At 48.6% G+C, this 25,500-nt stretch overlaps 5 protein-coding genes and 1 non-coding gene across 7 annotated transcripts; 1 reads left to right on the plus strand and 5 right to left on the minus strand.

Annotated features, from left to right (window-relative positions):
* Nucleotides 1-665: 665 nt before the first annotated feature.
* Nucleotides 666-747, minus strand: TRNAS-AGA. The gene has a single exon. It is a non-coding gene; the product is annotated as a tRNA-Ser (tRNA).
* A 1,368-nt stretch (nt 748-2,115) lies between these two features.
* On the minus strand, nt 2,116-4,055 carry LOC120708901. Of its 2 annotated transcripts, none has more exons than XM_039994336.1 (2): nt 3,292-4,055; nt 2,116-2,618 (listed from the first exon to the last, which is right to left on the minus strand). In XM_039994336.1, the coding sequence occupies exons 1-2, from the start codon at nt 3,895-3,897 to the stop codon at nt 2,490-2,492; spliced, it is 735 nt and encodes a 244-aa protein (XP_039850270.1). In that variant the 5' UTR covers nt 3,898-4,055; the 3' UTR covers nt 2,116-2,489. The 2 variants fall into 2 exon arrangements, with proteins under 2 accessions (XP_039850270.1, XP_039850269.1); XM_039994335.1 differs by having other exon boundaries at nt 2,116-2,621; nt 3,292-4,043.
* Nucleotides 4,056-5,619: 1,564 nt separating this feature from the next.
* On the plus strand, nt 5,620-7,773 carry LOC120708902 (pentatricopeptide repeat-containing protein At2g03880, mitochondrial-like). The gene has a single exon (XM_039994337.1). It carries the CDS (start codon nt 6,103-6,105, stop codon nt 7,654-7,656), a length of 1,554 nt encoding a protein of 517 aa, XP_039850271.1. The 5' UTR covers nt 5,620-6,102; the 3' UTR covers nt 7,657-7,773.
* Nucleotides 7,774-7,803: 30 nt separating this feature from the next.
* LOC120708903 (TVP38/TMEM64 family membrane protein slr0305-like) lies at nt 7,804-10,962 on the minus strand. Its single transcript, XM_039994338.1, has 7 exons — nt 10,366-10,962; nt 9,830-9,882; nt 9,563-9,655; nt 9,254-9,477; nt 8,881-8,947; nt 8,170-8,277; nt 7,804-7,952 (listed from the first exon to the last, which is right to left on the minus strand). The coding sequence occupies exons 1-7, from the start codon at nt 10,790-10,792 to the stop codon at nt 7,926-7,928; spliced, it is 999 nt and encodes a 332-aa protein (XP_039850272.1). The 5' UTR covers nt 10,793-10,962; the 3' UTR covers nt 7,804-7,925.
* Nucleotides 10,963-14,022: 3,060 nt separating this feature from the next.
* LOC120708905 lies at nt 14,023-16,403 on the minus strand. Its single transcript, XM_039994340.1, has 2 exons — nt 16,129-16,403; nt 14,023-15,593 (listed from the first exon to the last, which is right to left on the minus strand). The coding sequence occupies exon 2, from the start codon at nt 15,476-15,478 to the stop codon at nt 14,288-14,290; it is 1,191 nt and encodes a 396-aa protein (XP_039850274.1). The 5' UTR covers nt 15,479-15,593; nt 16,129-16,403; the 3' UTR covers nt 14,023-14,287.
* A 2,868-nt stretch (nt 16,404-19,271) lies between these two features.
* On the minus strand, nt 19,272-25,099 carry LOC120708904 (protein WVD2-like 7). The gene is made up of 10 exons (XM_039994339.1): nt 24,770-25,099; nt 22,855-22,978; nt 21,996-22,694; nt 21,239-21,733; nt 20,961-21,022; nt 20,766-20,861; nt 20,577-20,664; nt 19,988-20,077; nt 19,773-19,864; nt 19,272-19,650 (listed from the first exon to the last, which is right to left on the minus strand). Exons 2-10 carry the CDS (start codon nt 22,924-22,926, stop codon nt 19,626-19,628), a joined length of 1,719 nt encoding a protein of 572 aa, XP_039850273.1. The 5' UTR covers nt 22,927-22,978; nt 24,770-25,099; the 3' UTR covers nt 19,272-19,625.
* Nucleotides 25,100-25,500: the final 401 nt, after the last annotated feature.

Genomic DNA, 25,500 nt, shown 5'->3' on the forward strand with positions numbered 1-25,500 from the left:
TTTTCATATTCGCTAGACCATCAACATAGATATATGTATTCATATTCGTAATATGGATACTAAAATAGTATCGGAATACATTTTTTTTCATTATTTTCTCTATCAAGTATAGATTCACATTAAAAATAGGAAATATCCGATATCATATGGACCATGAAGAATATAGTACCTAGTAAAATCATCTAAATCTTATCTCCATGACTAACTTCCATGACAAGTGTATTAATTTTAACACTACTAATAAGACACACCATTTAAGCTATTTAAAAGTTACCTATATGAAAAAGGACTAATGCTATTAATTTAATATTAATAATGTTGTATCCATTATTTAAAAGTTATTAATAATGATCTAATATTAATAATAGAAAGTTAAAAATGGTTAATAAAAGAAAACGAGGAACTATGGACCAAGACCAACTGACATGAACTTATGGATCGAGACTACAAGCTTCACTCGGCGGCACAGTAGTAGAAAGTTAATGATGACAAGTTTTTTGTTGGACAATATGAGCATAATTTTGCCCGGTGATGAGTTTTGTCAATGTATAGGAAAAGGTGAATAAAGAAAGACGTCCTCGGCAGGGGAGGGGAGGAAAAAAAAAAAAAGAAGAAGCGCTAGGCAGGTCGCAGGATTCGAACGCGAATTGTAAAAAAAAAAAGGGCGTGGTCGGCAGGATTCGAACCTGCGCGGGCAGAGCCCACATGATTTCTAGTCATGCCCGATAACCACTCCGGCACGACCACTTTGGTGATATATTGAAATTAAATACAGTAATCTTAACATATTCTCTGCGTTTGCAAATAAACTGGAGTTGTCTGTCCATGGTGTTAAAACGTTGCTGCCCCTGGTAGACGCCGGTGGTTTGGTTACTGTGTGACTGGGCGACCCTGTTGCGTGACATTCTTCGTGGATCACGATTCACGTAGGTGGTGCTATACTGATGAGATAGCATGACAAAGTATGAGTTTAATTTATACCGACAGTTACATGGAAATAAGCAGCCCCCGCTTTCATCTTCAGTGTTTGAGAGAGGAGAGACTTTAGAACCATTGTGTTGAGAATCAGATGCAGAACAAGGTGATGGCCAGCCTCCTGTAGCAAGCATATCGACAGATTGATGGAGCCATCAATTGCCTGTACGAAATGCAGTTTCGTAGTAACCTATCCGGAACTATCTATGTCCACGACAAATCAGTACATTATAGTTAATATTTTCTTTTTTTAAAATAAAAAGTAGGAGCACTGTCACATCAAGAAAAAACATTTGTATATAATGCGCCAAAGCAAACACCACCACCACACAAACAATGCACACAAACAACGCACCCAACACAACACTACACCACCACATCTTGGGAGAGGAAGCGAAAGAAGCCGCCGCGAACTGCGCCGTCGTCGCTAACGCTGTGCCACGCCAATAGCCGCAGCCCACTACAAGCCCGAGCGGCTACCCGAACTCCTCCACCATGGGACTATCACCCTAAAGTTGCACGAACATGATCGTCGATCTCTCTGCTCTAGTGGTGCATCAGCAAAAACACTCCCGTCGCAGCACCAATGAACACCACTGATCTTGGCCACTCTGCGTGGGGGTCTCGTCTCTCCCACCGCCTCATACTCCTCTATCAAGGACTCAGATATCTGAAGCCGCAAAAAGAGCACCATCTCCGCCCACCCATCACCGAGCTCACCACTGCACCTTGCTCGCTAGCTCAAGTCCTCCAGCACCCATGGGCTCTCTGCACCTTCCTACCAACATGGACTGTGCGCACATCCTACACCCATGGGCTCTCTGCACCTTCCTGCCAACACGGACCGTGCGCACATCCTGCAGCACAGACGAAACCACCAACCAAACTGCCACCACCACTACCAGAAGCGGTTCCGGGTCGGCACCTCCAGCGAGGGCACGACGCCAAGGCGCCGCCGTTGCACGTCCACGGATACGGCCAGTATTTTCTCACTTTCCATAACCGGGAGGTGCCAAAGTCTCGGAAGATTGATCCACGGATACGGCCTAAGCCTAACCCTCTGGATGTGCTGAAGAAATCCCTAGGCAAACACTTCAGCAAAATGTAGATGTAGTGACTTGAAACTAGATCAAAGCGATGGAACAAAGCAAACAGAATCAATACCACTCTGTATTCACTTATGTATATTTTAGTCATATATACATCCACACTATGGGTACTTCAGTCATATACAGCTTATAAGCACAAAGGATCGGTGATATAATGCTACAGAAAATAAAAATGTAAACAAGGGTACAAAAGAAACATGAACTAGAGCAGGCCTAAATATCATTCCGCGTGGACGGAAACTTGCAAGGTCTTCCACATTCCACAACTGTGTAATTCCAAATTACAAGCTGCCGGTTCATATGGGTTTGCATAACATGCTCGCCACTGGCCAGTAGCAAGGCGAGTGGCACTGGTTGGCTAGGGATTATATGGTATTAATAGCTCTAAGTCACTGATCACAAATCTCACAGGTGTCCCAGCACAGGCCATGGAGTAACTCCATTTGCAGGAAGCATAGGCTTTATGATTGGAGCTCGCCGCAGCATTGCTGTGGATTCATTCAGACGTGATGCTGGGCCCTTGAATTGGGATGCCTTCTGCAGAGAAGGACAAGTCCAGGATAAAACTTTTTGTCAGTAAGAGAGAATAAGCATTGCAAAGTGCATCAGAGCTAAGCAATATCGGGTTAAACAGAGGGGAAAACAGGGAGCAGAACATGAATAAAGATCAGGGAGCAGAACATGAATAAAGATCTATTGGAGCATCTAATCACATCATTTCAACCAAAGATTTGTTGAATCATACACATTTCAATCACATTTCACTAGGAAAATTTCCGTTTTATGAAAATTGGGGCGGGCGGGGGGGGGGGGGGGGGGGGCTTGTCTCGGAAAAAATCACTATAGGGTTTTAATTAACATGTATGTGTTCTTATATCACCGAGTTCTAACCAGTTGAAGTAACCACAGATGTCATTGTGGGAGTAGCAAGACAAACTTATCGATTTCCTTTTGTTTCTGTTCTCTGCTTCACCTTCGGTGTAAACAGCACAAGATAGGCAGGGATGTACCGCTGTCTTTAGGCAGCACATCATATATTCAGAGAAAGAAAAATATATGCAGCGAGCAGCTAAGCTCTCCAATAAGCTGGTCATTGCTAAGCTCAGTATCAGTTTCTACAAGCGATCCACATGCAGCGTGTGAAGAAGGCAAAATTCACAAATCAGCAGCAAGACACTTGCAGGGAAAGAGGTTCGAAAGGCATCACCTTTTCGTCGAGGACGAGGCGGACGCGCCCGACGGCCTTGCTCTGGCGGCGCATCCGGTACAGCCGGCGCCCGAGCACGGCGAAGCCGAGCAGCGCGACGGCGAACGGCACCGACCAGGCGCTCCTCGCCGCGCGAAGGGCCCACACGCGCAGCGCGTCCAGCGACAACTTCCACCACCGGACATGGACAGGTCCTCCTCCCTTCGCCACCACGCCCTGGGCCCCCTCCTCCTCCTCCGCCGCCGCCACCCCGGCCTCCGCCCTGGTCCGCTCCACAGGTTCGGTCACCTCGACCACCGGTCTCTCCCCGTCCGAGGACGAATCCGACCACAGCGCCGCTCGGTCACGGCCGGGGAAGAGGAGATCGTCCGGGTCCGGCTCCACCCAGCTCGCGTTGTCCGACCCCGCAAGAAGCCCCTCCACCTCCCCCTCCTCCTCGTCCTCCTTTGACAGCGACGCCCTCCTGGGGTACTTGGCATCGGAGCCGAGGTCGAAGTAGTCGTGCTTGATGGCGCCGGCGTCGTCCTCCCCGCCGCCACCGGCGTACGGTTCGGCCGGCGCCGCCGCCTTGGGGGACGCGAGCAGGAGCTCCCAGTCCTCGTCCATCTCGCGGGGATGGCCGGCTAGGGTTTGGCAGCGGAGGCGTGGTGTGGCGTGTCGGGTGGGGAAGGGGTCGAAGATTCGCGGGGTTGGAAGCTAACGGTGGTTATTTTGCGGTTGCTTGGAGTCTTCAGCGTTTGGGCGAGGAGGGGAAAGGATTGGTTGGGATGGAATTTGATTCTTTTTTGGCTGCCCGAGTCATCTAATGATGCATCACGAAGCGATTCAGTGGTCGTCAGTAAACCGGTGAAATTTACAGAACTGCGGGCACTAGATCTGAACAGGAGTTTACATGAAGCTATGGGATCGATGGCTGCCTCTAGCCTTTCCTGTAAAAATGCAACGATACTCCACCAGAAAATGCGATCGGATTATCAGCATTTCAGATGAATGACCATGCTAAATTACCCAACAACAAAAAAACAGCTGATTTTCACCAGACAGTTGCAGGAGTTCTGATTTTTTTTAAAACTTATCTTAGTTGCACTAGCACTTTGTGATAATCACTTTGATTTCGATAAGCGAGCACACCCAAATTAAAAGAAAATGAGGACTAGATGTGGAGTGATCCCAGTTTTTTAGAGGCCAGCAAAAGGTGTGCTCGGTACCGGCGCCTGCGAAGCTGGAGATTTTCCATGATCTTGACAAAACATTCCTTGTCGTTTCTCTTTGACTTGTGGGGCGGCAAAAAATTGCGATGGGGATATCTTATTTCGCGAAGAGCACACCCTCCAAATCTCACTTGTCCGTTGCTGCTTTTCTCTGGTACCGAAGGAATAGGGCGTCCGGAGGAGAGCGAGATCTGCTTGGAGCCTTCTTCTCGATCGCAGTCATAATCGGCCAAAAAAAAAGGGAATGAAAATCCGATGCGTTTTCAGTCAAATTTAGGAGCTGTTGTTCGTCGAGCCCTTGGCGCTGACAGCCTGGAACGGGTGAAGGAGCGGCGGCCGCTATGGAAGGCGCGAGTCTGTCGGTCTGTCCACGTCGCCGGCTGAGCTCGCTTTCCTCCTGCATTCCTCGCCGGAGTGAAGGAAACAGGTCCATGGCTGTTCGTTCAAAGGTGGTCACGGACAGGCGGCGAGCCGGCCGGCGACATCTCGTTCAACGCCTCTTCCGAATCCAGCTCAACTTCGGGGTTTTGATTTCAGAAACTAAATTTTAGTTTATGTCACATCAAAAAGAATCTTAGTATTTAGCAGTATTAAATAAAGATTAATTATAAAACTAACTGCAGAACTCTAGGACTAAACTGCGAGACAAATCTAATGAGGTATATTAATTCATAATTAACGGATGGTACTGTAGCATCACTGTAGCGAATTATGAACTAATTAGACTCATTAGATTCGTCTCGCGAATTAGCACTTAGCTGTTAAAAAAATTTATAAACAAATTTTATTTGATACTCCAAAATAGCAAGATTTCTTTTGATATGACATAGTCTTAAAAAAAAAATACCAGTAAACAAACAACACCTTCAGCTGCGCAGCAGCCGGCGGGGTCGTCGTCCTGTCCTTGTCCGTGCAATGGGCACGTTGGGCTTCCTGAAAGTGAAAGTGAAAGCGAAATCTGGTGCTGCTCAAGTTAGTGGAGAAAATCAACCTGCCTATCGTCTGCACACATGGAGTACAAGCCATTAGAACTTGGTCGGTTTAGTAGTCAGCGAGTTTGGCCGCCGGCAGCAAAACCCGGTGCGTGCAGCTGCGAAGGATCGCCCGTGGGCCGTAACCCGACGCCGTTGCTGTTTTGCGAATTGCGACCGACCGGCACAACTCTGGCAGGAGGTCCTCTTCTGCTGGGGGCGGCTACCTTGATTTTCCAAGACTGAGCAAGTGAGCAGTGCAGGAGGGACTCTACTACTCTAGGGGAGGAAAGCTAAGCTGCACCCGCAGGCCAAATCAATCGCTGTAATCTTCGTTCCATCGATCCTTCACCATTTTTTTTGGAACAAAAAAAAAAAGAAGATGCACTCCAAGAAAATAAGCAAAACAAGAAAAAAAAAGGAAAATAAAGCTCCATCTATTAGAGCAGCATCTAAGCTAGAGAACACACCACGCTTGATCCTGTGATGCAACCCGATGGAGTGTCTGGTGATGTGAGCATGCATGCACAAGCAGTCAAGCACAGGCGTGGCCCTGAACCTTGTGCGCGCGGCTCGTGATCTGCCGCCGCACCATCCGATTCCACGGGCACCGCATCACCACCACGGCGATGGCGTTACCGCCGGGCACGGGGCTGGTGGCCTACAACGCGGCCATCTCCCGCTGCGCCCGCGCTGGGCTCTACCCGCGCGCGCTCGCCCTGTTCCGCGAGATGCGCGCCCGGGGCCTGCGCGCCGACGAGTACACCCTCCCGCCGCTCCTCAACTCCGCCGCGCTCCTGCGCGCCCCGCCCGCGGCGCGCGCGCTGCACGCCCTGCTCCTCCGCGCGGGCCTCGCGTCCCACCTCCACGTCGCCAACGCGCTCGTCGACGCCTACGCTAAGCTGTCCCGCCCGGCCGCCGCGCGCGCCGTTTTCGACGGAATGCCGGACCGGGACGTGGTCACCTGGACCTCCCTCCTCACGGGGCTCGCGCGCGCCGGGGCGCACGGCGAGGCCGTCCGCGTGTACCGCGGCATGGTGGCGGCGGGGGTCGACCCCGACGAGTTCGCCGTCGCGGCCGCGCTCAGCTCGTGCGCGGGCTCCACCATGCTCGACATGGGACGGTCGGTGCACGCCACCGCGGTCCGGCGCGGGTTCGAGCCGTTCCTCTCGGTCGGGAACTCGCTCGTGTCCATGTACGCCAAAACCGGCGCGCTGCGCGACGCACGGGCGGTGTTCGACGCGATGCCGGCGCGGTGCACCATCACGTGGACGGCCCTGATCGTCGGGTGCGCGCAGAATGGGCGCGGAAGGCAGTCGCTCGCGATCTACGCCGACATGGTCCGGTCCGGGTACAGGCCGGACTACGTGACCTTCATCGGCCTGCTCTTCGCGTGCAGCCACGCTGGGCTCGTCGACGCCGGCCGGGCTCACTTCCGGTCCATGGTCGCCGACTACGGCATCGCTCCCGGGCCGGATCACTACGCGTGCATGGTCGACCTGCTAGGCCGGGCGGGGCGGCTGGAGGAGGCCATGGACCTGCTGAACCGGAGCTCGACGGAGCTGGACGCCACGGTGTGGAAGGCGCTGCTGGGCGCGTGCCGGGTGCACCGGAACGCGGAGCTCGCCGAACGCGCGGCGGAGATGGTGTGGAGGCTGGACCCGACGGACGCCGTGCCGTACGTCATGCTCTCCAACCTCTACTCCCGGTCGAGGCGATGGGGCGACGTGGCCAGGATCCGCGCGCTGATGAAGTCGAGAGGGATCACCAAGGAGCCCGGGTGCAGCTGGGTCGGGGTGAACGGCGTGGCGCACCTGTTCCACGTCGAGGACCGCGGCCACCCGCGCGCGGCCGAGATCTACGGGAAGGTGGAGGAGATGACGGTGAGGATCCGGGCCGAGGGGTACGTGCCGGACACGGACTGGGCGCTGCAGGACGAGGCGTCGGAGGGGAGGGAGAGGGGGCTGGCGTATCACAGCGAGAGGCTCGCGGTGGCCTTCGGGCTGCTCGCCGTGCCGGCGACCGCGCCCATCCGCGTGTTCAAGAACCTCCGGGTGTGTGGCGACTGCCACGCCGCGATCAAGATGGTCGCCAAGGTGTACGGCAGGGAGATCATTCTGAGAGATGCGAACTGCTTCCACCATATGAAGGATGGAGCTTGTTCTTGTGGTGATTACTGGTAGGTAGACCCGGCAGAGTTTTCACTGTTGGATCTTGGTAGATTCAGAGGGGCCTGTGAATGTTCAATTGTTCATGGTAGAGTGAATCAAGCGGTATGACAAAATAGGAATTCCAGTTCATTGGAAACTGAGACCACATCAAACAGGAGATAAAAATTCCCTCAGAAAATTGATTTTCCATTAGATTAGATTGCACCAAAGGTGCCAGTGATGTACAATGTGCTAGTATACTATCCAGAGGGCCCTCCTTTCTATTAGAGTGTCCTACCATTCTAATCGTCGATCTCCTTTACAGCATCCTGAAAGAAAAAAAAAACCGATGAAAGAGAGCAGTCAGTACAAATTAAGCACTATTGGGAATAATCCCCAAGCATTCATGAAGTTTTGCTATCTGGAGGTATCATTACTGATACACCCTGTTAGCTCACGCCTTTTTCCAGGAATCTCATTTGTGAATTGCCACATTATATAGGTATGTGAAGTCCATACTCCATACCAATAATAGAAAATCATTACCTTTGCAAGCCTTGTTACATAAGCAGCAGCAACGGCTGTAAATAATAACCCTACACCCAGTGTCCATAGCTGGCCATTTCCTTGCAAACCAATCTCCGATTCATCTTGCTGTGAAAATGAGAAAGCAATGTCATTATTCGATTTAAGCCACTGATTTTTTTTCAATGGTCATATGCAAATAGGAAAACCAATAGAGATCATTTTGCTCACTATAGTTACATTTTTCTCATCAATCCTCACCCAGAAAGGGTAACACTATATTAGGAGTCAACAGAACCATGTGATACTCTGCTGTTGACACTTAACACCAGATTCTATCATTCTAATATTCTCAAGAATTTTTTGAACTGCTGTGCTAAAGATGAGAACATCAACTGCTAAATAGATTGAAACACTAATTGATGTCTTGAGGTGTTCTAAGATGTCTGCATTGGAATATGTGAACATCTTGAGTATTCTTGCCTAGAATAAACTCTTAATAATTGTCATGCTGGATGCTGAACACTAGGTTAATGACTCTGAGGTCTAATATGAACAGGAGCCCGGGCCATATGGTATGTACGGAATAGAACAGCCTAGCAGCTATTAGAAGCTGGAAAATAACTCGATAGCACAAAACATGTAGATATTAAAGAACAGATCCACTTTTCTGGCAGCGTAAGTTCTTTTACCGAAGATGACCGAAAAAATACTGATGATTTAAGAACTTACAATTATAGCTCGCCCAAATGCACCAGCACTGACATAAGCCCATGATCCTGGAAGCATTCCCAACCAACTGCATGTGAATGGCACAAAAATGGTTATAGCAGAGCTAACAGGGTTTTTGAACAACCATAGTGTTAGCATCATTTCTCACAACCAACTATACTAGCACGAAAGTGATAGTCTCAAAGTCATAACCAGATATATCATATGAAATTTGCTATTCTTTTGGTCTCATAAAATACACACTTCCAGATTGACAATACTGCATCACAATTCACATGACATGCAGAAGAAAATAGCTTCTCACTAAATGCAGCTTATAGAATTGAAGATAAGAACCACACTGAATGCAAGCAAAAAATAAATAGAAACTAACCTGCCCAAGACATAAGGCAAGAACTTCACTGAAGTCAAGCCATATAGGTAGTTCCCAAGGGAGAAAGGCAATAGGGGACTCAAACGAAGCAGAGTAACAACTTTAAATCCATTTTCACCAATTGCCTTATCAATAGCTAGAAACTTCTTATTTCCTTCAACCAGTTTGAGAATTCGCTCTCTGGCAAAGTATCTAGCAATAAGGAAGGCGACCGCTGCAGCTAGCTACAAAATAATAGAGTTCAGAAAGGAACTGCAACCATAGGGGATGAATTAGCAACACAAGTGCTATTGATGCGGGGTTACTTACTGTTCCACTGACTGAAACAATAATTGTACCGGTAACACTGCCAAATAATAGACCGGCTGACATGGTTAGAGGTATTGCTGGAATCGCAAGAACCTGAAATGAAGTAAAATAATATCGTAAATATTCAGAAGCTATTACATGCATGTGGCAAAACTTTTTCAACTTTGTACTATAATCTGCAGGTGACTGCTACTGTCATGGATATGATCATAAGCTTCTACAACACTACAATGAGAACGAACCAAGGTTGCTAACTTGAGAACACACCTCCAAGCCTGCATATACAAGTACGAAAAGAGCATATCCAGCAGGACCATAACCTGTCCATATAAGGCAATAAAACAGTTTAGCCAAAAATATCCAACTAAGGGTCATGCACAACACTTCCATGACAATCGAACATGAAGCAGTGCAGACATGCAACTGATCAGTTCTTCGGTTCTTATTTTCCCATATACTCCGTATAACAGAATTACAGCATATTGTGCAATCCACAGAGTGATCAGAATGGGCAGACAACGACGTAATACTGGGATCCCCTACAGGGGTAAATGCTGATGCTAAATGGTATCATTGTCACTATAATTTATGACAGTTAAGACGTATACTTCTTTGAAACATGACATCCACACATTGCAACTGTAGTACTGTACCCATGTCATTGAAAACACTAGTTCAAGACCACTAGCTTTTAACCAAATCAAAACACCCGTATAGTCGTATACTCGTATCCAGTCACCAGCTGAGCTAAAACAAGCACACGGAAATAAGAGCTGAAGAGCAAAGGTTGGTGAGCCCATTACCATCAATGAACCCAGAGAACTGCGTGAGGAAGGAGTTGATCTGGTCCTTGTACACGTAGCCGGCCGCCCCAAAGCCCCCTACGACCCCAACCAAGAGCGCTCCAGCGAGCAGCGTCCCTGTGAGCGCCCCAGCGCCGCCAGAGCCCTCCGCCGCCGACTCCTCCTCCTTATCGGCGACGGGGCGGCGGTCCTTGGGGTTGCCGCTCCCGCCGCCGCCGAGGCGGAAGGGGACGTTGGGCGAGGCCTTGCGTAGCGTGGCCTTGTTGGGATCCCGCAGCGAGGAGAGAGGAGGCTGGAAGGCCCGCCCCCGGTGCAGCCGCCGCCGCCGCCACGGCGAGGCCCCGAGCGCCGCCGGCGGCGAGAAGTGGGAGGAGAGGACGGGGGAGGGGGAGGGGGAGGGCTGCGGCGAGAGGTGCGGCTGCCTCATGGGAAGGGGCGCGGGGGGAGGGTGCCAGGGAGTGGGGCCCGTCGTCTTCGTTTACTGCGTGGCGGCGGGGTGTGAGGCCATTAGAGCGCGGAAGCGATAAGACCAAGAGGTGGTGGGGAGAGCAGGGAGGAAGTGGGGAACGGGAAGGCGCTGGAGAGGAAGGAGAGGAGCACGTGGCACTACGTGGGGCGCGGGCAGAGCAAACGCAAGCTGGGGCGTGGGCCCTCTGTGTCAGTGTGATGCCGGTTTGGTTGTTTCTTTTTGAACGAACGGTTTGGTTGTTTCTATCCAGGGCCCAGGGGTATCAGGCAAGAGAAGCTCCTGGTGCGATTCCAACTGCTAAACTGCGTGGTCTGCAAAATTCTTTGGTTTCGAAACAGCACGGCACCTGGGTTTCGAAACCAGGGAGGAAGAAGATATTTCCCCTTGTTCAACGGAGAAAGAAATGACTGGTTCACTGTAAAAATTAATGAAATGGTATTTTTCGAAATGAAATAATTTTTCAATAGTATTTTACATAACGCCTATCCAGTGGGCATGTGGCGATTGGTTCTGCCGCTCTCCTGGCTTGTTGTGGCCGGCACCTTTGTCGAACTGCGTGCACTTGGTCTTGAAGATCTTCTCGCGGGCCGCCGCGGGGTTTCTTGGACAGGGATGAAAATAGATCGGATACGGACAGATATCACTGATATCATATTTGTTTTTATATTTGTATTCGAATGCGGAGTCGGATACGAATAGTGTTACTTTTTGTCGAATAAAATTATAATGGATATCGACATCATAAAAATATAACTTTTGAGCATTCGGATACAGATCGGTTACGGATATTAAATACTCGGAATCGGATACAGACAGATAAAAACTCTTTTAAATTAAATCAAATTCAAATACAATAAAAAAATATCCATACAATTTACATTCTTCCGGCAGCGCATCCGACTCTCCGAGAACGACGCCATCGCCACTAGAGCACGAAGAGGAGCCTGACCTCGGGTTAGGGTCTCGACTCTCGATCGCGGTTGGCGGCGGGCGGCCGGACTGCGCGTACGAGGACCGCAACGGCAGCCACAGCCCACAACAGCGTCCGAGGGCCTGCCGAGCCGGGAGCGTCGTCTACTATGTTGGGCCTACCGGCTACCTGGATCGTGGGCCTAAGTCCTCCATGAGACCACGAGGAAGCCCTATCAGCACCAGAGCCCAAACTGATGCACGAGGCGAGCCGCGATCTCGCTCGACGTGATCCGGACGGAGCTCGGAGCGCGTTCGCCGAGCAGCGAGCTCGTCGTTCCACTTCCACAGGGGGACCAGCCAGGAGTCCAGGTCCACAGCTGCGGGCTACGGCAGCCCGCCCACACATTAGCATGGCAATGTGGCACTGTCAGTTTCGCCACCGCGCCGCAGCGCACCGGCGCCGCCGCCGCCGCCGCCGCCGCGGCACACGGGCCGGAAGGCCACCGGAGAATGTCGTCGAACAAGTTGGCACATGAGCTCGCCACTTGCGCCAGCGCAACAAGCTTCGCCGTCTCTAGCCTCTTCCCCCGATTCCGCAAGGAAGATGCGCGTCCAACTAGGACGATCCTGCCAGGCCCCGCGATCCACCTGGGGTGCTGGGAGCCCGGCTGGCCGGGACCACGCCCGCGGCGGATCGCAGATCGCCGCCGAGAAACCAAATCGGCTGCTCTGTTTCTTTACGATGGATGATGGAGTAGCGAGAACTAGTTGGCTGCCTAGTGGTAGTGGCGCACGCTCCCGATGGCGATGCACATGCCTGCGGCACCAGTCTGTACTGAACGCACGTACGTTGCGCTGCGCTGTGTCCAACACGGCCCACATGAATTCCTTCGGGATGCAGCCGAGTTTATTTGAGAGGACACGGCTCCCGGATGCCGGTCTTCCATGCTGAGCTCCTCGACGATTCAGCAGCCGTGAAAAGAAGAGAGAAGGATGGAAGAAACAGAGGTGGCGACTGGCGACAGGTGGTTCCAGCGTTTTTCCTTTCGGGATGTGTTCAGTCAGGTCAGTGAAAGGACTTCCCCGGATCGCTCAGTACAATTAGAAACACTGTTCATTTTCCCTATATTCAGCTTATTTCGATTTATTCTCTCTTATGAAATACTATTGAATCAGCCGAAATAAGACCAGCTCCTATTTGAGAGACGAGTGATTCTCCAAAGGGCATGTTTGGATCCTTGAAATTGAACTGAATTGGAATCAGTTTCTAGGGTGGGTAATCATAAAAACATGAAACAGGCCCAGACAAACTGATGATACCAGACCCATCGAAGAACAAGGATCACATGCATCTTAGTACTACGTAACAACGGAGGACGCACGGCCGATAATAAAATTAACGAATAAAATGGGAGCCGCAAGGCCCTAAGTACCAGAGCTGCCCGTATTGCCCCGGATTCAGGAATCCGATGATGTACTGGCAGAGAACTCCAGCGCAGTAGAAAATTTGCAGCAGGACAAAAAGGCAACGGCAAAAATGACACAGCCTCCACTGTCCAGTTGACTAATTCCAGCGAGGAAAGCCTTGGATTCCAGCCCAGGCAACGGGCATCTAGATCACGCGCAGCTCTGCGCATAAACATTTACTAGATGGAAACATCCGCGGACCTAGGCGAGGTCAACAGCAAGCACGAAGACAGGAGGTGTGAACCGCCAAAGACTCCAGCCCAGCTGATGACAAAATCCTTGCAAAGACAAGCTGTCAGCTAGGGGCCATGGCAGGTCTTGGGCCCCTCGGCCATCCACCACATCTAGTGATATCAAATTCATAGAACATACCGATCAAAAACAAAGTGGCACAGAATTCATCCGGCCATCCAGGTGACAGTGAAACACAAAACTGAAGACGAAAAACACAATCTGCATCGAGTCTCAATTAGTGTTTGACTTAAAATCTGGTCAAACATTTGTTACTATCAATATCTTTACCGTTAAACTTGTTGTTTGAACAGATAAGAAAAAGGGTGTACAGATATGGAAGCCCTTGGTTGTGGTCCTTGGTCCTTACCCAGTATATAGTACTAAATTTTTCCCAAGCCCATTTATAACAGGCAGACCCCTGCCTATCCTTCAATTCAAGGCCAAGAGGGAAATATTATACTCATCGCACAGCTGTCACAGAGACAAACAGCTAAGGAATAGACGACACAGCAGAGGCCCATTCCAGCCTAGTCCATGGTGTAACTTATTGGCTAAGATATTATGAGTTGTGGAGCAGCAAAACCAACCAAAAGTGAATTCCAACTCAGCCTTCTCCAGCCAATGCCAGTGCAAGATCTAGCTACTTGCTACTTTGATAAATGGAATTAGAGTACTGGACTAATGATGAGTCAAGCTACTGGGAAAACTTTACAAAAACCTTTTGATTGCCACAAAACTGTTATCATTAAGGTAGTAAGAGGGAGAAGAAGAAGAAGAAGAAGAGGAAGGGGAAAAAAAGGGAGAACATAAAAGAGGGCAAAAGGCACAGGTGAATACTGCTTAGTATCTAGGTACTTCCTTGAGAGGGAGCATGGGCATTGCCGCACTTGGCGAAGATCCTGAGGGTGATCCAATTTGGACACCGCTGCGAGAAGAGAAGCCAATCTCATCTGCACCATCCTGCTGGAGCTGGTCTTCCCTGATCATTGTGCGGAAGGATATGGAGCCCCGCTTCGTTGAAGTGTCAGAATTCCGCTCAATTTCTCGGAAACTCTGGTTGGCCACAAGTGACGCACCTTCATAGTAATAATCATCATAGGGCACCATCTCTGCTATTTCCCTGTGGCCTATATCTCTGAGGGCCAACGAATCAGCTACAGGGTAGTAAACCAGCAAGAGAATCCCAACAGTTGTGCAGGACAGCATCATCAAGAATGATAGGAAGATAATGCCCTCGAAGGCAACATCTCCCGGCTTGGGTAGGACTGAAAACCCAAGGAGAAGAACCCTGATAGGAAGGAAGCAGAGCACTGACAGCATCAGCAGGGAAACCCTCCTTCGCAGTGCCTTGTTGATGACCAAGGACAGCACCCGAGTTCCGACATATGATACATAGCTCATCAGGATAGCATCTACAAGTCCCAGAAAAATGGTGCCAAACAATGGGTAAGTGCAAACGCTTGTATCTCCAACTGCCATAGATGTCCGTATGAAGTATTTAGCAATCTTTCTCCTCCCCGGTTCACTGTTCTCATCTCTAACAAATTTTGGCCCAACAAACACTAGAACTGCCTGCACAAGGAACACTGGAATGCAGAAAACCAACATGTAGGCCATGGACTTCCAATTCCATCTTTGGTTCAAAGTGCCCAGCTCCCTCTTCTGTAATGAGCCATGGAGCAGGAATGCAAATGCAAAGAAGATCCCTGGCTCTGCAAACCCTAGATTCGAAAGTATGTACACATCACATATATTCCTCTGCCCCACTAAGCTTGAGAACAACTTTTTCTTCAAGAAGCTCAACCTCACTATCTCCCCTACTCCCCACCAAATGGTGATCAGAATCAGAGCAATGCGAGTCACCCATGGACCGTTAAAGTAACCAAGCAGAAGGAAGGAGGACCCTCTCCGAATCCGACACCTGAAGTAGACTGACTGGAAAATGCAGAAGAGGCCCAGAGCAGCGAACAGGGCAAACAGTGCAATTGTCAACACACCGAATGCATCGGCAGCTACTCTGGTCAGGGGCATCACCCGAAGAACAGTTGCCACGCATGCTCTCCGCTCGCATCGACAGCACAATGGCCCACAAATACCATATACTCAGCTGCCTTCAAAGTCTCAAGGATGTCCAGCTTCTACAGAACTGCAATCGACAAGCGACTGTATAAGATTGATTGCAACAAGAAAGCAAATTTGCAAAGACTAGTACCCAAAAAAGATATTTTCCCTTCACCACCACAACGCCTTAATGCGAATTCATTTGATTTTATTTGATATTTGATTATACACTAGACCTCCAGGGCTCACACAAGGACAAATCCATCAGTGACAGCTCGTGCAGTTAATACAGTACTGAAATGCCGTAACTTGATCAGGTAAATCAGTAAGCGCATAACCTAGGGCATTTAAGTAGGTGGCAAATTGCTCTAATCAGCTAACTGAAAACTTACCATTCCTGCACTAGAACACAGCTATTTTTTTTAACTCCTAACCACTTCAGAAATAGCAAGAATAGCACTTGTTAGCTCTTCAAATACTACAATAAGCAATATATTCGCTCGTTCCCCGCAGCTAAACGGCTCAAACCCAGACCATTTACCACCACAGTAAGCAAAGGATCACCAAAAAGAGTTGCCTAAAAAGCTTCGGAGAGACTGCGCAAGCTCTTAGCAAATCACCTCAGCGAAGGCCGGAAGGCGGCGGGGAGCGCCGCCAGGGGCCTTCCGGCGGCGGAAGCCGAGGCAGCCGAGAAACACCACCGAATCCGGCGATTCCTTGGTCGAACCGGCGGCGGTGGCGAGGCGAGGTGGGATCCGGCGGCGGCGGGGGTGGAGGGGAATGGAGCCCTAGCGACGGAGGCGGTGAAGCGAGGCAGTGGGGAATGGGGGAAGGGTTGAGGAGGAGAGAGAAAGAGAGGGGGGAGGAAAGAGAGCGGAGACAGAGCGAAGAAGAGCGGAGGGGGGTGGGAGACAGGCTGTCTCCAGTTGTCTTGCGGCTCGGTAGGCACCGGACCTCCAGCCTCGGTCGTCCCCACCCGAGCCTGCGTGGAGTAGGTCGAATTGATACGTGTACCCGCCCATTCCACCACCAGGTTTCGTGGTTCTCCCGTTTGCCGACTCTTCTGTGACCACCAGAAACTGTAGTATTTGGATGATGGAGTAGACGTAGGGATGTTATTAATTTTGGTAGTTGAAATAAGCACATTAACTTTTTATATAGCATATCAAAATATATCAGACCGTTAGATCTTTATCAACTCTTAATCTGACAATTCTCCTTCTTTCTTTTTCCTCTAGTCCTCTTCTTCCTTCCGCAGCTTCTTCCTTCGGCCGGCCATGGCGCTTCAGTAGTGTCCCATCACTTCTATACCGCGCCCTCACCTCTTGTTTACTGTATAACCAACCAACATATAGTATTCTTGCCTCGACCATTCGGATCAAGCATCCTCGAACATCTTATTGGCGGCTCCTCAACATACAGGAGCCCTGCTCGCAAACCACCTCTGCCTCCAGCCAAACCTTGCCCATGAGCTTCCCTCTAAATCTCCTATTATATCTCTAAAATCTCCATTCCCAATTGCAATTTCATTTGACAGGCCCAGTATGGATGGCTTGGTGGTCTACTAATTGTGACTAGCTACACCTTTCCAGCTCAGTGCCCCCCCCCCCCCCCCCCCCACACACACACACACACCACGACAACGCTCTCCCCAATATTCTTTACCCATGGATGAAGTAGATGAAGAAGAAAAGGAGGAGGAGGAAAAAGAAGAAAAAAGGGGAGGGAAGAAGGAGAAATACCCCACTCCATGCTCAATTTTTGGATCTGCCACTGCTCACTACTCTCTCCGTCCTAGAATGTATGGCATTAGAAGATTTAAAATTTGTATCTAAATGTAAAGCATCTTAGGATTTTTTGAATAAAAAGGTATGCTAATCTCTTTGATTTTGGTGCTAGTTTTGTAAAGAAATCTATTGTGGTGGGCCAGGCATATTATCCTTGGTTTTGGTGTGGCCTGTTGAAAATTAAGCATTTGATTAATTGAACAATGTAACAATGAGAGGTGTATGCGTCTTTTCTTTACCTCTATAGTCTGTCTGCAAAAATCCAAAATACCCTACATTCCAAGACAGAGGGAGTACTTTATAGTCTCCTACTTTTAAAATAGATGTCATTTGTGCGATCCAACTCAAATATGCACTCTGTTCTGCTGGCAACCAGCAATAGTATTTTTCTCTCATACCAAATCAATACGAGCCACCAGGCAGCTAGCAGTACTTTTCTCCACAGCAAATTAACATCAGCCACCAGCCACAGCCATCCGAACAAAGTGATGCAAGGTTATTGTTCACATTACTTAAGAATCATGATGTGTCGTCATTATCATTTTAGTGGGAAGTGGATAAATCAAGTTACATATTCTTGTAAGCTATACAGGTGTGTTCTACACCATTGATTTTCGTCCCACGGCAAAGAAACCTCATCTAGAAAGAAGTAACAGCAAAACGACAGAGACATGACACAATACGTGCAAACATCGTCCTCTACAAGACCACAACTCACGGTACTCGCTCCCCCCTTACAACCTACACACATCTTGTTATTGGCTGCTGCGTGGTATACAATGCACTCGACAGGTGTCATTGCCACTTGACTGTGCGCGGGAAACCCATGATCACGGCCGAGACTGGGCAGAATCCCAACGGGGCCTATATTCAAACTCAAACATTTCCTAGGATCGGGCCAGGTTCGAAGTAACCAAGCATTATTCGGCATCGCTAGTACGTTCATGTGCGCCCTGCCCTGTTCGCACGTTGATGGGGGCACTCATCCCAGGCGGCCAGGCGCGAGGTCAAACGCACTGCACCCGCCCCCGCACCGCCGGGCGCCGGCGGAGCGAACGCTAGCCCTGCCGCGGGACGGCAGGAGGACGGACGGAGGTGGGAGCGGTGTGGGGTGGGGATCGGCCGGCGGGCAGGCGAGCCAAGGCACCGTTGCCGGCGGTGCACGGCCCCCTTCTTTCCCCCCTCTCATCTTTCACAGCCTTGCCAGCCACGATTAATCATGGGTACGGCCGGCTTTCCTGTCGCTTTGGCGCGCTGTCGACGCGGCGAGGGGCGTCGTCGTCGCAGGCACGGTGCGGAGCTGCCGCTGCCGGCCGTGCGGTCCTGGGCGCGGCGGCGACCCCAACCTCGTACCGCCTGCACGCGGCGTGCCTGCGCTCAGATCGCCTCGCATCTTTCCTGACCGGAAAGCGATCGCCACTCACCTCCGCGCCTGTCCTCACCGAGCCCCCTGACATCCCCACTGGCCGGTGTCAGTCCGTCGCCTGCCGCGGTCGATCGTGTACACGTTAATCCTAGCGCTAGCGCTAGAAGAGAATCTTTTCCGCATGAAGGATTGAATGAAGTCTATTTGCAAAATCTTTTTAGAGATTGTTGTAACTTTTCGCGACGAATCTAATGACAGTAATTAATCGATAATTTGCTATAGTGATGCTACAGTAATCATCCTCTAATCGCGCGGTCAAATGCCTCCTTAGATTCTTCGGGGTCACTAGCACGGGGATTCTGGAGTGGTTTTGTAAACTGACTTTGTTTGACACCGTAATAATCGGTCAAAGTGTCACTATTCACTAGCGCGCTACAAAACCAAACTGGGACCGGATCACAAGGAATTTCAAACAGATCTGCCTGATCGCTGAGCTTCAACTGCTGGTGCCTCCTTTCATTTCAGAGGGCGAGCGAGAGATGAGAGATCCATCCTCTGACAAGCACAAATGCACAATAACCCCGGGAACGCAAAGAGAGATTCACCAAAGTTGCCATGTAATCTGAGAAGGGAGGACGACTTCCATTGCTAATGACATACATGAATGTTCACAAATTTGGGCTGAACTTACTTTTAGCTAAAACTGCAAACTTATTTCCAGGTATTTACACTCTTCTAAGTTCCTCGGCCGATTAAGCTAGGCACCGGTGGATATGATACGCGCGACTACGTACACTAGGCTACACTTGGAGCTGCTCTGAAAGGAGAGAAAGAGAAAGGGCCAACGGAGGTACTCAGATTTACAGATACACCATGCAAAAGGAAGGCTGATAATGATGCTGCTCAGATCCACCGTGTTCTGCGGACCACTAGATCGGATGGATGCTTTCTGATCTCCACTGCATCAGTGCCATTGTGGCGCTGAAGCCCTGCATTGGATGGGTGAGAGATGACCTTGGTAAGAGCGCTGAGACAGTAAATGAGCGTATTTGAGGAGATTTCAGTGAGGCGTAATAAGATGGCTTTCTGATGTTCATGATGGGTAACATACTTTGGTTTTCTTGCGCCAATCAATGAGGTACTGGCGGTTGGTTTGCTAATCATTTGTGATGACCGAAGTGGAGGAGGTGGTGGTGCTGGTGGCTGCAGAAAAGGGCATGGCAAAAAGTCAAATCCGATGAGAAAGCGTCCTCAGCAACAAATGAATAACTCAGAATTCTTGGTGAAAGTCATAATAAGAATACTGTGCTGTGTGCAAAGTCATACATTTGGAGCCCTCGTCTTTAAGTTCCCAGTCTGCAAAGTGGGTGTTCTCTTAGAAGTGGATACTCGAGATTGTACTGTCACCTGAATGCCCTACAAAAAGGTTGGCAACAGTTTTTAGAAAATCCGATAGAACTGTGAGTGCAAGATTTACATTACATTCACAACCTCATTTCAGATATAACTGTTTCCAGTTCCAGATGGACGATTTGTAAAAGACTTGGTGGTGTGTGGTAGTTTAAAACATAAAGAATTCTTGGAATTCAGTAAGTCAACCTGAAACTCCAGACTAAGTCAAGTCACTAAGCAAAATCCCAGTAGTCCAGCCAGTCAGCCACTGTTGGCTACTGCAAGCAAGTTCACAGTTGGACTGGTGGGATTTATCAGCAGATGACAGAAATTAGCATCTAGATGTTTTTTGAGTAGATGGAAAGCATTTGAACATAATTCAGTGTATTATCTGATACTAATTACACGAAGTTGCAACTGGTCTAACTCAGGGTAAACATTTCATTGAAACTGCCAATTTTGTCACAACCCACATGCTTAAAAAAAGAGGCAAGAATTGTACATAAAGTTATGAGCAAGTTACCTCTTTCTTTTTTGTCCTAGAAATGGTTTCTACTGCTGGTTCCCCAACACTGGAACTGAAAATTTTCCTTGGAGGAAGGTTAACAGAGCTACAAAGCCAGAAGTTGATGTCAGGAAATATGGCAAACAATTTTTTTATGATCATATTTTAGAAGCATTAGATTTTCCAACATTAATTAAGAATTAGAACCTTGATTTTTGTTTGCCAGACACTTGCAAGTCCATTCTTTTAGACCTAGTAGACTGGTTATCCAATGCTGAAGGCCCCTTCGATCTGTTGTTATTGCTGTACATTTAAGCAGGGAAAGAAACAAAGCAATCAGAATCCAACACACCAAACCAACGTTTCCAAGAATCTGCCAATATGTTTGTATTGTAGTGTTACCTTTTGGTTTCCAGCTTGCTACTTCTAGCAGCATTTGGAGTGACAGCCTTTTTGGGATTGGCCTGCATGAACAAATAAAATGTTAAGATTCCCTGCAATAGAACTTTACCCCGTTAATTGAACATGTAAGTAAGCACTAATCTAAATGAAGATGCTATGAACAGTGATTTCCACACAAAAAATGCCATCACTAAAATTGCTACAAAGGTGCTTCAGTTACCATCATGATAATCTAGCTGAAAAAAAATGCCAAGATAAGAAAGGGATTAAGAACATACCACTGTAGTTGCTTCACTCTTTGGATGAGCCACAGTTGGTCTTGCTTTGCTAGGCGTCTTCACATCTGTTTTCAGACCAATATCTCTAGTAATAGCACGTCGCTCTCCTGTAGAGGGCCGACGTACAGAGGAAATCTCAGCATGCTTTGCTGCACTCTCTCTTTTGATGGGACGCCTTTCAGAAGTAGAAGGTCGGCGTGGTGTTGTGACATTGGCTTGCTTCTGTGCAATATCTCGGGTGACTGGGCGTCTCTCACCAGTGGAAGGTCGTTGCGGGGTGGAAACATCAGCAAGTGGCTTTGAATTCGTTTTCGCAATGGGGCGCCGCTCTCCAGTAGAGAGCCTTTGCACACCTGCTGAGGAAGGTCTTCTGAGACCTGCAAGCTTGCTCCTTTCTGGAGTGCCAGCCATCTTCTGGGTTGCTGCAGCATTTGGCCTTTGTACCGGCTTAGTCTTCTGGTCCATACTTGTACTGGGCTTCACTGAACCAGGCCTCTGAAATGATTCGTGTAAAATGTGTTATGAATTTACCAAAGAATTTGTGTTGTGGGCATACAAAAACAAAAATGCACTCAGTTAGCTGAATTCAGTGAGTAGAGAAACAGAAAAGTTGAGAGGATGTATGCCGAGTCAAAATACCATGCACTTATGTTGCTAGTACGTAATTTCAGGCCTCGGAAGGTTATAGTTTGCTAATAGATACCAAGTAAGTAATCTATAAGTTAAACAAATACAGAACCAAAATCTGTGCTATTACCTCACTAGCAAATGTGTAATCCACAGCACTTCTTGAAAGGTTTTTGATGGATTTTGGTATTATCTTGGGAGTGTGTCTCAGCCTGGAATCTTTCTCAATAATTCTTCTAGGAGTCCTTGCAGCTTCATGTGCTGTTCTAGTATCATCGTGACCAGAACTCGTGTTCTGTTGCCCCATATCCATTTTGCTGGCAGAAATATCACCATGGACAGTTCCCCTAACATCATGGTCGGTTTGCTGCAGAATTCCAGTCGATGAAGAAAGATTAGACGAGGAAAACTCTTTATTGAAGCTTTTGTTTCCTTGGTCATCGAAGTATTGCAGTCCATGCTCCAACATAGTTTCCTGAGGAGCTTCTTCCGCATAGTCATCCACAGGTGCTCCTGATCCAGTGGGAGTTTCAAGATCAGCACCCTGCTCATCTTCTGCTGTCTGGCTAGAGTCACTACCATCACCACTGTATTCCAGCATAAGTTCAGTTTGCTGGTTTTGTTGTTGTGAAGCCTTTAGTTCCCTGATCTTCTTGTAATACTCTTCAAAATAAGCCTTCTTCTGAGCAACTAAACCGTTGAACTTTCCAAATTCTTCATTGCGTCTGTCATTAGTAAATACAGACCACTTCTCCCACGACAGTGACTCCAGCTCAAATCTTCCGAAGGAAATTGAGCCATGATCAAGTGTCTGGGATACCGACACTCCCTGGAGAAAGAAAGAATTGCAGCAGAAAACGAAGGTGAGACTACTAACCACCAGTAATAGCTGCCGAGAACAAAATTTTCCAGATTTTCATTCTGAATAAGCTATATAGTATAAATAAATTGAACAAAAGCCATCACCTAAAATACATCAGAAAACTTACTTGAGGACCATCCCGTTCAGTTGACTCTCCTTGTGACCATGCAAAGTAAGTCTGATTGACTTCCGTCGCCATCACTTATGGTGCGGCTAATTCATCATAGTTGGGCGAAGTTAGCTGGCAAACCCTGAAATTGTTTGCAAGAATACTTAAAAATCCGGAAACAACAGCATAGCTGAAATTTGATCTAAAATGCTAACAGCTGAAAAAGAAGTTAGCTAACACTGTTTGGTGCATCCTTCGCCGCAAGTAAAAGATTGCAGTTTAAGATTTAAGAACACATCAGTAAGTCTACAATATTTGCCCAACACCACGGCTGAGAAGGGGGGTTAGGGAGAAGTGAAGGACACAATTCTAGAACACTTTGAAGAATACTGGAAGCTAATAACATGATATATTCATCATGTCAATTCTACTTGAATCATCCGGTCCTCTATTTCAGCACCTATCCTTTCCTTTCGTTTCAAGTTTTCGGACATAAAATTCCAACCTTCCAAGCTGCAGTTGAATCCCTAAGCACGAAACCAGATACAGCCAGGTACATGGTCTTCTTCTCAACAACCCATATCATGCCACTATTAGTTCACATGCCAACAACTCAAAGCAGTTGCAATTCAAAGGATCAAAACATGTACGGCCAATTAAAACAAAGCATTGACTAAACTGAGATAATAAACAAGAAAGAAAGAAAGAAAGAAGAAAGAAAGAAAGAAATGCTCCTGTAATCCCAATAATCAGCTAGAGCAACAAAAGTGTATTTCTATTACCTATCCATTAAGCTGAGGTTCTCCAAAAATACAGAATTTGGCACAGAAGTGCTTCTGCAGAATTCAGCAATTTTCAGCCCTACCAGCACAAACCATAAACGCAAGTAGAGATTGCTCTGGAGCGAGGGGAAAAAAAGAAACTTGGTAGCTCATGGTCTACACAACTGTGCACGAAATTCAGGACGTGTTCTACCAAGCTTCGCTGCATCAGTGACACTGAACGAAGCAGAAAAGGGAAGGGAAGAAAATAATAGGAAAGGGAAGCCGAAAAAAGAAAGAAAGGCAAAAGTGTCGGTAATCATGAGAGCCGTCAGATCCGTTAAAAAACACCATCAAAGTGAGAATTTAAACTCACCACAGAAAAGAAAGGGAAAGATGGAAAGAGAGGCCCCCGAGCAGTTGCAAAACAAAAAATAAATAAATAAACAATCTAAAAAAATAAATAAATAACTGAGGAAAGGGTGTAGGGGGCACTTTTGAAGCGCAGCAGCGCTCGGAAACAAATTATCTGTCAGACAAAAGCTGAATCGAAGGCCCAAAATCGACAGTGCTAATTCAAATTCTTCTCCGCGACATCGACAGGTAGGCGAACTAGTAAAGAAGTTAACACTACGCAACGTCAAAACAAGAGGAGAAGATCAAACACCTCGGCGAAGGAGGAGAAAATTACGCCACTGATGCAAAACTTAACGAAGCTGATGGGGTTCAAATTTGAACTGGATCTCAAACTTCCAAATGGAGCACCTCCAATCAACGCAAGCTACCCGGAAGGAGACCGAGAATCGCTCATTGCTGAGGACCGAAATCCGGCAAAACCGCAAAACTGATCAGCATTGCATTCCACACCCCGTGGGGCGGATCTAGCACCGGGGCGGACGGGGCTCGAGCCCCTCGTACAGTTGCTGGAAGCATGGAGCCCCTCGCTCCAAATTTACAAGCATCGAAGCTTGAAAGGAGAAGCCAGACGTAGAAGATGAAGTGAAGAAGCTCCTCCTATCCTATAGATCCGCCACTCCGCTACCCAACACACCCATTCGTCATCGCAAAACCAGCCACCAAAATCCCACGAGCACCGCGCCGCTCCACCACCCACACGCACCCAAGAACTCGAAACAGGAGAGACCATCACCAAGCCAAATTCTCTCCGTTACCTGACACCGAGACCGCCGCATAGGCTCCGCGAGCTGCCGCCGCCCCCGGCTCCGGACCAGACGAAAGGCCACGGGAAGTCCGCCCGCTCCCTCGGCCGCTGTTCAGCTCTGCCGATGCCGCCGCCGCGGTGCGGTGCGGTGCGGCCACGCAGCTGGGTGTGGGGGAGGAGAAGAACGCAACAGCGCAGGTAGGTGGGTCGAGGCCGAGGCGGGGGGCTCTTAAATTTTGGGCGTGATTAGCGCCCGCTAATGGCTGCCGCGGCCGAGTAATTACCACGGCGATTCGTTGAGTGCTCACGGGACGGGAGGGACGAGGAGAATGCTGCCTTCACTGGCGCGAGAGAGTGGAGAGGCTAGTAACGCTGGGCGCGCGCCCTCGCGTGTCTCTGTCTGCTGGTGGGCCCGCGGTGGGAGTGTGAGTGGCTTCTATGTTAATCTATTCTCTACAGAGGTGATTTGCTAAAAAAAAGAAGAAGAAAATATTTGAGTATAGCAGTTAATTATAGAGATTAGATTTCCAAACCTCTCTAGTTTGACTCCTGCATGCATGAGAATGATGGCGAGTGAAATAGACCGTGCTGCTAAAGGCTACCACTAGCATTTGGTTAATGTGACTGTACTACACGGGCTCACTTTGTGTTGAACAGTCATGAGTTCTCATTTCTGCAAGGTAGGTTGGCCGAGGATAAGACTAGGAGCACATACACAGAACCAGCAAGCACATCCCAATT

Source organism: Panicum virgatum, chromosome 5K (genome assembly GCF_016808335.1).
Source record: "Panicum virgatum strain AP13 chromosome 5K, P.virgatum_v5, whole genome shotgun sequence".
Classification (NCBI taxonomy): domain Eukaryota; kingdom Viridiplantae; phylum Streptophyta; class Magnoliopsida; order Poales; family Poaceae; genus Panicum; species Panicum virgatum.